At 43.9% G+C, this 12,435-nt stretch overlaps 1 protein-coding gene across 1 annotated transcript; it reads right to left on the bottom strand.

Moving 5' to 3' along the window:
* Nucleotides 1-554: 554 nt before the first annotated feature.
* TMED4 (transmembrane p24 trafficking protein 4) lies at nt 555-9,576 on the bottom strand. Its single transcript, XM_083184711.1, has 5 exons — nt 9,222-9,576; nt 7,033-7,133; nt 5,081-5,206; nt 3,940-4,086; nt 555-2,408 (listed from the first exon to the last, which is right to left on the bottom strand). The coding sequence occupies exons 1-5, from the start codon at nt 9,367-9,369 to the stop codon at nt 2,259-2,261; spliced, it is 672 nt and encodes a 223-aa protein (XP_083040837.1). The 5' UTR covers nt 9,370-9,576; the 3' UTR covers nt 555-2,258.
* Between the last annotated feature and the right edge of the window lie 2,859 nt (nt 9,577-12,435).

The following is a 12,435-nucleotide window of genomic DNA, read 5'->3' as shown; positions in this document are numbered from 1 at the left end:
TGGGTCGGGGCATGTTTACAGGTCCGTGGACCGCATGAGCGTTATTCTATGATGAGCACAGAGATATCAAACCGAGGCGTCATCTTTAATCTGCGTCACACCCGGATGCAGTAGCATAACGGTTAGGTCTAAATTGTAGTGGGCTAAAGGACATCCTGATGTCACAGGGGAGAAGAGGGGCTGGAGAGAGGAGGAGCAAAGCCCCCAGCAACCCGGCTGTGTGCAGCATAACGTTACAAGATCACACCGCACACAGCCAGGGCAGGGAGGCAGGGCCTGGTATCCGCTGCAGCTGAGTGCTCAGCAGCGCTGCCCGGCAGGAGGCAGTGGCACTTCCAAAAATTTCGCGGGTTTGCCAGCCTGTGCACTGGAGCAAAACCAGGAAAATTCTCGGGAGTGCCACTGAAGGGGTTAATACGTTGAATTACGTAATGACTGTATGGTTTTGAAAAGTATGCCATTTCATTACAGTATCAATCTCTTGTGTTGTTTATGTGCTATACACAACTTCTCACCAGAGATTAAACCTTGTCATCATTATAGTACTAAAGACATGGAAATAAAATTCCTTTTATTACAATTCAAAATACTCACAGGATCGAAATATTTTTTTTAAATCCCAAACATACAAAATAAAATATATTAGAATCATCATTTTGGAAACTGCAGTGGCAGAAAAGAACACGGACAAAGCATTTATGTAAATTGGGAAAAGATTTGTAAAAATATGTCAGAAACCATTAGTGTTCTGCAATACATGACTGCGGGTAGTGGAAATTAGTGGTAATACCCCACAGCCCTTCCAGATGTTTATCTCCTCCTAGAGACATAAGTCAGGCATGTCCAAACTGTGGCCCTCCAGCTGTTGTGAAACTACACATCCCAGCATGCCTTGCCATAGTTTTAGCATTCCCTAATAGCAAAACCGTGGCAAGGCATGATGGGACTTGTAGTTTCCCAACAGCTGGAAGGCCATAGTTTGGCTATACCTCATTAAGCACTTAACCCCTGACAAAACCATGCTACACCAGATACATAGTCACTAATAATCTCTCTGGCACACCGCTACTCCTGTTGTACCTTGGACCGGCTGACTGGTCAGGTTTCCTCAGAAGAACACATAAAGGAGGACAGGTTTATTTGGATTACAACCGCCATTATAGTTCTTACCATGTGCCACTCCCTATGAACAGGATTTCAAACAGACAGAATTTATACACAGAATTCCGTACCAGTTGCACTGCCCCATATAGAAAATGTTCAGCTGTAGGCAGCACTACGTTGTGTATGAGGTTCCCCCGCTATCAACCTAAAGCACATTCAACAATCAGCATTATAGACTAAGGACATAGAAGACAACATGAGGATTTCAGACATGGGGGGGGGGGTTAATTAATAAAAATGCAGCAACCAATCAAGTGCCAGCTTTTAGAAGTCCAGCATTATCTAATAAAATCTATCACTGGATTGGTTGTTGTGTATTGTATTCATTTTATTAAATAAGCCCTATAGAAAGGACACAGTAAACTGGAACAAAGCCCTGTTTACAGACCATTGCAAATAATCCATTCCTATATGCAATTATTACATATAATGAACTATTACAGTCTGCCAGCAAGCATCAGATCAGTAGTAGACAAGTAACTCCTAAAAGCAGATAAGTTCCAAAGCGCTGTATGCAATACCAGATAAAGTAGGTACTTGTAATTCCACTACAGCTGGGAGATGCTGATCACCTATTACAAACTGAATAATAATTTAAAAACCTTTGTGGACATTATGTGAGCTCTTGCCATATACCAATAATGTTCTATGCAGATTCAGAGATTAAGAAACGTATAGAAACAGCTGACAAAGAAAGCGGCATGTACAGCTACCATTGGCTGGAAACAATAGGTTAGGTTACCAATGTAGTTTAGCACAATAATTCCAGATAGTGGGAGCCCAGTTAACTCCCTGCTTCACCCCCAATTCAATAAATCAAAATTATACCTAAGCTCCCAATCTGTCTGCCAGCAAGCAAGGGCTGCCCCATAAGTGAGGAACATGGATAACAGGAAGTGGGCCCTGAGTAATTATGGGTCTCAGCCCACAGATCTTTGTTCTGCTTACACCGTACGTAGGAATAGGGATAAGGGTACGTATACAGAGGTGTGCATGGCAGAGGTGTAAAGGAGGGTGGGGATTAGAATTGAAAGAAGATTTTGTTTCTCTTTGTGGGAGGAGTACAGTATACAGGTGAGCACGAGGTAGGCATTTCACACTAATTTCTTGGCCTCGAAGAAGCTCTTAAGATGTCTCATTTGCCAGATGCCAGTGAGGATTAGGATGAGAGTCTGAGTAATGGACCACCATAGGACACGCTGATTAGTGCTCTCGCTCGTTAGTCGGAACCGCTCTTCCCGATACTGCAGAGGGATATCATAAGACAAAAATAAATCAAAGCTTGAAATAACATAAAAAACTTAAGTTTTAGATTAGGTTTTTCTGCATTAGAGTCAAATACATAGCACAATAATAAAAGTGATGGAGTTGGCACAGCCTGTAACTCAGCGTGTACAGTACAGCATTCGCTTACCATTCCTTCATAAAAATCTAGTAATGTATGGGAGCAAAGGACAATTCACCATTTGCTCCCAAATGTTGGATACATCTGTTTATCCAAATGATTTTAACCAATTTGTCTGGATAATTATGGTCTGCTTTACAGCATTTGTGAGCAAATGGAGGACTGTCCTTTGCTCCCATACATTACCAGATTTTCGTTCCCACTAAATAGATTGGACAGATGAAACGTCCGGTGTAAGAAGCCGGGGCTGGCGGTAACATGAACAACATGGAGGAGCTTAGTGTGACCAGATTTCTGCATCTAAATGGCACATCAGCAGCTAAAAACATCATCTACAAGCCAAGCCAAGTGTGAGTTGTTGCGGTGCTACCATTGGGAAGTATTGCACCATCTTCTTTATGGCCCTGATCTGGCACCCAGTCATTTCCATCTCTTTGGCCCATTAAAGAAGCACCTGGGCAGAAGTAAAGTCACAGCTGGGGAAGTTCAGCAACCTGCCATGTCCTGACTTCAGGCGCTTAACACGGCGCTTATGCGGAGATAGATGCCTTGGTCAACCATTGGAACAAGTGCTTAGACAAGTAGGGGTACTATGTGGAAAACTCTGTACTAAGGGCCCAATTCAGGGCTGTGAATTTGAAGCCCTGACTATAATCTTCATTTCACAAACAGCAAATATGAATGGTCCCTGGCCCTATTCCTTGTCTGTCTCCTGGACAGCCCTAAAAGGCAGTGATATATTTTGTTAATACAATTACTGTACCAAGGGCCTGTATCAGATTTGCAAGCAATGTAAAAGAGCACACAGCTGGGCAAATCCATGCTGCTCTGCAGGTGGGGCAGATGTAACATGTGCAGAGAGTAGATTTAGGTGGGGTGTGCTCAAACTGAAATCTAAATTGCAGTGTAAAAATAAAGCTGTCTAACATCTGTGGGCTACATGCAAAAGCAGACAGTGTTTGCCCTGCACAGAAATTAAATATAGATGTAGCCGAGCTCCTCTATCCTGCGCCAAACCCCACACGATCTAATTTGCTTCCGCAGCGCACAGAAACACATTGAGCAGCGTTATCGCAGAGTGGCAATTCCGAGCCATGGACCAATTTTGCCGTGACAAACTGGAGTGAGCCATGACGATCGGGGATAGAGTGCGGCTACATCCGTAAATGTATTTGTTCCCCCTGCATTGCAACATGGTGTGTTCCAGACACAGAATGAGTTGCTATTTCGCTCAGAGCCCTAAACCTAAGCCCACATTATTACAGCTCAGAGAACAATCCATCACAAATCCTTCCTCTCTCTCCCCCCCCCCCCACACACATACACACACACACACACACACACACACACACCACCTCACCCCATCTTACCCTCTGATAGTTTTGCTCTTTTTGAATCTGCTCTATTTGATCCAGAAGCTGTCTCACTCGGAGCTGTAGTTCTGTCAGTTTGTCCTTTGCTGCAATCTCTGGATAATTGTTGGTGTGTTCTCCAATCTGGATGTCTAAGTGAACTCTCTGCAAGAGAGACAGAGTCAGGTCACGGCACTAACAACATCTACCCATCTGCTGTTATATTCCTACGGCTGTGTTCTGTATGACATATTCCAGACAGACTGATTTTCCTACGGTTTACTAATCCTGGTCTACTTTGATAGGCTGGGACTTCTGGACACACAGTGAAAAGGTCAGATTAGATTACCATTTTTACCCAAGAAGAGTGTTGGATCCCATAGGGGAAAGGCTACCAGCAGACTGACTATATAGAACCAATTCTCCAAGTAACATGTTGAATGATTGGATTACAAGGGAAAGCTGCCCACAACCGTCTGTGACCCATTTGTGGGCCAGCATACACTGGCAGAAAGACATTTAAATTGGTGGGAAAATAAAAAAACATTACACACTCCAAACTTGTGGGGGACAGACCTTTCTGCACCAAAAAAACCCCACAACCAGCAGTTACAGAATTTCTATAACTGTGGGACATTAATTGACAAGTTTACTGGGTAGACAGTTTTTGTAATGTATTAGATCACCAATTTTTTTTTTTTTAAATGTTGCCTTCTCATAAGTTATGGTAAAGGAAAAATATGTATCATTGCATCATGTATCTTAAGGCGTGTGATCATTCAGTGCCCATTGTAGCTTCCTTGCGGATACCTACATAACGTTCTAGGATGTAAAATCAGACACATTCAATTCAATTGCATCCCACAGTGGCTGTCACTAGTGGAAGCATGACAGAGCAGTTTAATTGTTGCTTCATTCAGTTCTAAGTGTGGTGGAGGGACTCATTTCTGCTCACAGCCTCATGAGAAGCCAGCAAAAAACATGCTAAAAGTCTGTCATTTGGACACCAAAACCAGGACTACGAATAAATGTATAAGAAAATATTTTATTAAATGCAATTAAAAGCAATATAATATCAAATAATTAGCACTACCCAGATATCAATTCAATCCCCCCCACCCCCGGAGGGAGCAATAAATATTAGTGAGATTGGTCTTACCAGCTTGCCTCCAGCAAACAGAGACATCCTGGTAGAGTTGGAGTGGAGGCATATCTGGTGTTCCCCTGGGGTGTGAGATGTAAAGGTAAATCGTCCTTCTGATCCATACTGCCTGGAGAGGATGATCTGGGGGAAGGAAGTTTTTTTTTTGTTTAAATATTCAATGATTCGAAACTTAAATTACATATAAATACTTTGTGTAGCAATATTAGATAGTAGTGTTTAATTAACAGTAATACAAGCCTATTAAAAATCTCCAGTCGGGGACGGGAGAGGTGTGCTTGACAACCCTCATGATCTTGGTGGGAAACAGGATAGAACACGCTTTACTCTTAATACTTAGTGTAGCACCTTTATTGTATATGTAGGACCAGCTCTATATTGTTTACATTGCAAGTTGAACATGTAAGAAATCCAATGTAACAGCAATAACAACAATAATGTTAAGGCAGAAATGTTAACTGCTTGTTAATGTTTTTTGTTTGTGTGTGTTTTTGAAAATCAATAAAAAATTATTGAATTTAAAAAAAAAAAAATCTCCAGTCAAAATAACAAGGAAACTCTGGATGGCTTCACTGCACAGATACAGCTGAGCAAGCACTGCAAAGGGTTAGGAGCTGTGCAGCACTCCAAGGGGGTGTTTGTGGGGTGTTCCATCAAATGCTCTCTATTATAAAAGAGACAATAGACAGAATGTTTGGTTGGCTTTTCACTTTTAGAAGCTTTAATAAATTAAAGGCCCCCTTACACTTGTCCGACTTATTGTTCAACAAATTGGACCTGATGACTCAAGATTTATCCTATGTGCACGAGGATCAATCTCTTGCAATCTCTTAGTTATACCCAATGGCACGGGATTATGCACTGAGTCCTACACATCAGATTTTGGCAGATAAATTGACCCAATCCGCCTGAATTGGGTCAAATCTGACAAAATCTCACAAGGGGCCCTTTACCCCGTCTGTGTCAGTTGATGGAAGTCATCAACCATCATATTTTCCACCGTCTCAGTCATTGTAATAGCAGAACATGGCCGCAGGCAGTGCAATTTGGTCTCCTCTAGAATGTTCCATATACAGTATATCGCACTTTCAGGTATGGATCATTAGGTCACCACAATGTTGGTGGACAGTCATTAGGTCAACATGCAGTCAGGTCGAAAGTCAAAAGGTCGACATGGGGTTTTTCAAAAATTTTTGTCAAGAATGTCGGCATGGACACTGAAACTTAGCGCTGCGCTCGCCATGCTTCGGGCACGGTGCCTCCCTACACTCAGCACACCATTTTATTATCCCACCACGCCCTAGTGGATGGTAGGGCATGCCTGTCGGCACATGTCAGCTCAGAAAAAAAAAAAAAAGTGAAAAAACCCATGTGGACCTAATGACCCTGTCCGCCTAACCCATGTGGACCTAATGACCCTGTCCGCCTAACCCATGTGGACCTAATGACCCTGTCCGCCTAACCCATGTGGATCTAATGACTGTCAACATGCTGGTGGTGACCCAATAACCGCGTCCCACACTTTCATCAGGAAGTGCACACAAAAACAAGTCTACTGGTGTGTAGCCAGCTTGACTATGATCTGCCTTAGGATGGATTTATAGCCAGAGAATGACAAAGTTCAACAAGCTAGCCCAATGAATAAATGGACGGAACACACACTAGACTACATAAACCATTTTATTCAACTATATTTCGGTATTGTTGATTTTCACGTGACCAGTCGTTCTTCACAAAGCTTAGTGTGTATGGAGCAGACCACAAGGAGCTAATGCTGGGATACAACCCAGGACGGACAGATAATCCTTCCGCCACTAAACCCTAATCAATATAAAACATTCTAGAAATATGTATCAACGATCTGATACATATTTCCAACAATTAATAGAAGAGACAGGGTTGACTTGCAGTATAAATATTGAAGGACAGAAACAGCGATCTCCATTCACCTTTCCGTCTGGGTCTTTCACCTCCACGTGCATGCCAAGACCTGGGGTAGATGGCAGGAAGGTCTCAGCCTGTTTATCCCACAGCTGAGTCTTGTAGTTTCCTAGATTGAAAACAAGGAGGGGAGATAGTATGGACAGCATTCAATATTATTCCTCTGTCACTTCAGTCTGCCCAGCACCAAGGTGTATAAGTAAAAATAATATGGAGAGATCTGACAGTCTAATGGGTCCTACACATGTAGCGAGGAGTGTAGGAGAGCGTTCTGAAAGATGCTAGATCACTCAGCACACAACACTGTGTGCTGAGCGATCTGTCAGGGCCAGTGTTCTCCTGTGAAAACACTGGCCCCGAACGATTAACAACCTGCGTGCGGGTTATCAAAGCAGCAGGTGATAGTGATGCGTGGGCCCACATATCTACATCGCTATGGCCTCTACACAAACAGCGATGTAGGGGCATTTTCTGAGAGATGAAGTTAAATTAAGTGCTCAGAAAATACTGACATATCGCTATGTGTGTAGGCCACATTGTCCTTGAAATATTACACTGAAATGAAGATATACACACAGGTACCAATGCAGAGCTGACAAAAAAAAGTGTCCAGAATTCTGTTACGTTGTGTGCACGGTAAAGACTTATATTGATCCATATGCACAACCGTACCCATCTTTGCAGTCAGACTGCCTCATTGGCCGTAATCATAATCATGTGCACCAGCCCTTTCCATGGTGCAAGAAAGTCATCATAAAACAGGTGCATTTAGGTTTTTAGCCAACTCTGCATAGCTGCTAATGTGCCCCCAACTAACCACTGCCTACGTGAGAGTTACACCTACTACTCAGCGTCAAATAGAAATGTGCCTGACTCTGCATCACTCATTTTTGGTATGCACAGTTCCTGAATGAGTGCACTGTGCAAATGGACCGCAGCTCCCGCCTTCCCATTCATTTGCTTCTATGCATATTTCTAGGTGTTTCATTTCACCAATTTTCAGTTACTGACCAGTCGTATTCATGTATAGTCAGCCCTGTAACACAGCAGGTGCTAAAGAGACCCAATGGGTGTGTGTACGGACAGTGCCTGGTACTCAGCAGCCGCTCTGGTGTGTACAATCAGGCCTGGTACCTGTTAGGTGCTATGATGACCCGCTGAGTGTATGTATGGTCAGGCCTGTTACCCGGCAGTTGTTATGGTGACTCGCTGGGTGTATGTATAGTCACTCAACTGCACCCAGCATTTGCTATACTGACCTGACCAGCTGGCTACATGTCATGACAGTCCCCAATGCCAGGCATGTACTATGGTGATCCGCTGGGTCTATGCACGCTGGGTCTAGCCCCCAATGTTTGGCTGTTGGCCACTAGGTATATGCACAAATAGTTGCCATGGTGACCCACTGGGTGTACAGACAGCCCAGTACCAGGCAGTTGCTATGGTGACCCGCTGGGTGAATGGGTAGTCCCCTATGCCTGGCAGGTGCTATAGTTACCTGCTAGGTATATGCACGGATAGTCCCCGGGTGTCTGGCAGGTGCTATGGTGACCAGCCGGGTATAAGTACGTTCAGCGCCCGGTAGTTTCTATCCCTGACCCCCACCCCATGGGTATATGCACGGATAACCCCCTGCTGCCAGCAGGTGCTATGTTGACTCGCAGGGGGGACTAAGTAAAAACCGGACCCGGATAAGAGACCGGAACGCCGGACCAGACATCAAACTCTGCATTCCGGAGCTTATAGTGTCTGGTCCGAGGGGTGTCCCATGCGGGGGGTGTCTTGTCCGGGGGGATGCCTGTGATTGCTCACACCAGGGACATGGGGAAGGGGAGATTACAGCCTCCCTGTGTGGTCTGGACCGTTCCAGTTTTTATTACACCCCCGGACCATGCGGTGAGGCTGTATTCTCCCCCCTCTCCTCTCCCAGGTGACAGGTGCGAGAGCAGCCCCATCAGATGGAGCAGCCCCATCAGATGGAGCACCCCCGGACAGGACACCCCCAGACCGGATACTACAAGCTCCGGAATGCAGAGTTTGATGTCCAGTCCGGCATTCCGGTGTCTTTTCCGATTCCGGATTTTACCCATACCCCTCGCAGGGTGCAATCACGGATAATCCCCTGTGCCCGGCAATTCGTATGGTGACCCGCCGTGTGAAAGCACGGTCAGCACCCAGTACCCGGTAGGAATCTCACCTATCACCATGGTCTCATCCGGGATCTCCTCAATGAAGCAACGCTTCTCCGTCTCCCCGATGTGGAAGTAGAGGCCCCGGCACAGGCCCAGGTGTAGCAGCAGCAATAGTAGCACCGGCAGCGGGAGCTTGGGGTCGCGGGGAGACATGACTGGCTACGGGCGAACAGAGGCCAATGGGTGTGCGCTCAGCTGCCGCCTCCTGCGGGTCAGGCCTCGGTGTGGGGAACGGCGGCCTAACTGGATTGGTTGCACCTGTCCGGGGGGGAGGTGGCTGTGTGAGAGCGAGGCCTGGACCGGACACACCGGCAACGTCAGCACTGTGCCACTGGCTGCTGGGGGTGTGTACGTCACCCTACGGCGGCCGCCATGACCATGTTATTATTACTACTCAGTGGTGGTGGCTCCATCAGTGTTTCTCCCTGTAGCTGTTAAGTGTATCCAGATGATTGGCTGACCTAAATTAGGTATAACCCTTGTGGTCTACATGCATTAGGTTGACATTTTGACTATGTCGACAGGTATGAGGTTGGTTTACAGGTAAAGAAAGACGACAAGGCAATGGTTGACACACATGTGGCCGCCACAAGGCTCCCCCCCCCAACTTTTCCATCCTATACCACTCATGTGGCCTAAGATTGGAGATAAAGGGCCAGATGCACTAAGCTTCAAAAGTGATAAAATGGAGAGTAATAAACAACCAACCAATCAGCTCCTGTCTGACATTTTTCAAACATAGTCTGTTACATGGCAGGTAGGAGCTGATTGGCTGGCTGTTTATCACTCTCCATTTTATCACTTTTGAAGCTTAGTGCATCTGGCCCAGAGACTTGTAGCTGAGCAAGGTCCCTATTGCTCGCCATACAAGGGGACACTGTCGCCCTAATTAGGGTTGACACAACATTCGATACTTGTCTTTTTTCTGTTGGCACAACACAGCAGGGAGCAGCAGCCTCCTCCACAGTTCCAAGCTGGGCAGTGGGCTTCACTAGGAATAGATGGCTTTAGTACATAGTTGCCTACCCTCCTGCATTCTGCAGGAGACTCCCTGAAATAGCAGCAATCTCCCTCTCTCCCTCATTAGTCTAGCAATCTCCCTCATTTCACCTAACCCAGATTACATTGTTAAATGTTTTGGGGAAAAAGGAATGAGAGAAAGATACATTTACATTGAATCATCAGTACCATTTCCCAGCACTTTACCACATATAGTAGCTCTTACTAACTGCTTTGGGGCTCATCTACATTTGGATATAATATACATTATAAAATTACTTTTAAAAGATTCCTCTCAGATGTAGCAGTACACACCCACGCTTCTAGGTGCCACGTTCACAATCTCTTTTCACAATATCTCCATATATGGAACTAGACACGCCCATTGGGTGGAGCATGACACGCCCTCTCAACCTGTGCAAAATTCTACTACCAACCATAATCTCCCTGAAACTCATTTTCAAAAGTAGTGAAGTATGCTTTAGTATTAGAAGTGGTAGGTCTCATTGTTAATAGAGCTTAGAATTATTAAAGCAAATGTATCTTTGCAGGTGAAAACACATACTTATATCCAGGGCTATTTTTCAGTAGGCTCCAGCAGGAACTGAGGCCCTTATTCTAGTTCAATCTTTCTGACAAAATATTTCTTAGATGGACAAAACCATGTGCACTGCAGGTGAGGCACTAGTAACACCTGCCTCACCTGCAGTGCACATGGTTTTGTCCATCTAAGAAATATTTTGTCAGAAAGAGTGAACTAGAATAAGGGCCTCAGTTCCTGCTGGAGCCTACTGAAAAATAGCCCTGCTTATATCTAATGTAACAGTGACACCTTTAAGACACTCCTGCAGTATATTTATTGCTTTACAAACTACATCACCAAGTGGGATTCTCTTTAAACCACCTATTGGCAAAACCCCAAGTTATATATGACCATAATACCCCTTTCACACCGCACTTGTTAAACGGTATATTGCCGTTTTATTTCCATTTCAAAACATTTAAGGCTGCAGTGGGAAAGCACCAGAGTTAATTTACTGGTTAAAGATAACCGGTATTTCAAAACATTTAAAAAGCAGAGTCCTACACGTTTCAGAGACGTTTTTTTATGCAGTGAGAATGGCTATGAAACGGTATTTAGTAAAAACAACAGATTACAGACCTGTGATAGGCTGGCCCCTGTATTCTACCTTTTAACAAATTCAGGGGATTAAATGAGTTGACTGATGTGAATGGTACTTAAACGGTATTTAAAACGGTAATTTACTGCAATGTGAAGGCTCAGACCTGTTTTAAATACCGTTTTTTTTAAACGTTTTAGCAGTGTGAAAGCGGGAAAAGAGTATTCACCAATGAGTGCTTACTAAGGGTCCCCCTAAGGATAAATATTTTATTTGGGTATGATGTGTATCAAACAAAGCCAATAACAGGCCAATTATAAATACACACACACCCCAAAGGAAATAGAAATAAATATTATCATTTCCTACTGTATATCCTGGATGTATTAATCCCAAATCAAGAATAAACACCACACTTCACATCCCCATCTACCTATGTTTTATAAAGTCTATTCAAAACTTAATTTCCATTCTTCACTATAATATATACATGTATGTCGTATGTTTTACATTTTACCCTCTCTCATTTCGCAATTATACTGGGTGTCTCCTGAATCCATGAACTAATAAAGATTAATAGGATTCCCCACTTTTGGTATGAATTTGGAGAATGCTCCCATAAATACAATAAAACACCCCTAGTTCTTTTGGAGTGCATCCGTCACAACTACTTTTTTTTTTGTGACTTCATTGTTTCTGTACTGTATTATATTTATTCTATCTGGTAACCTTTAGTACTATTGGAGAAAGCTACATTAATTATTATTTGTAGTATTGCAGTCTCAGCTTGTTTTTCTATAGTTTCAGTGTACATTACAACTTTTCCTGCAAAATTACTAAGTCAAGGATGTAGTACACAAGACATCGAGGGGCTAATGCAAACTTTGGGCATAGGGGTATGGGTCATTGGGTCAACCCAATAAAGGTTGACATACATTGGGTTAACCACTGAAGGTCAACAGGGCTTAGGTTGATACTTTCAAAAGGTCAATATGGCTTTAGGTTGACAGGTTCATAAGGTCAACCAATGCATTAGGTTGACAATGGGAAGGTCGACACGGTTTTTTATGTTTTTGTGCCCAATGTCGAAATGGACACG

Source organism: Crinia signifera, chromosome 4 (assembly GCF_055691185.1).
Source record: "Crinia signifera chromosome 4, ASM5569118v1, whole genome shotgun sequence".
NCBI classification, from domain to species: domain Eukaryota; kingdom Metazoa; phylum Chordata; class Amphibia; order Anura; family Myobatrachidae; genus Crinia; species Crinia signifera.
This window is presented reverse-complemented; position numbering and strand designations above follow the sequence as displayed.

Coding starts and splice junctions, on each gene's coding strand:
- TMED4 (XM_083184711.1), bottom strand. CDS start 9,369: ATGTCTCCCCGCGACCCCAAGCTCCCGCTGCCGGTGCTACTATTGCTG. Junction 7,134..9,221: donor GGATGAGACCATGGTGATAG/GTGAGATTCCTA, acceptor TTTTCAATCTAG/GAAACTACAAGACTCAGCTG. Junction 5,207..7,032: donor TGAAAGACCCAGACGGAAAG/GTGAATGGAGAT, acceptor TCCTTCCCCCAG/ATCATCCTCTCCAGGCAGTA.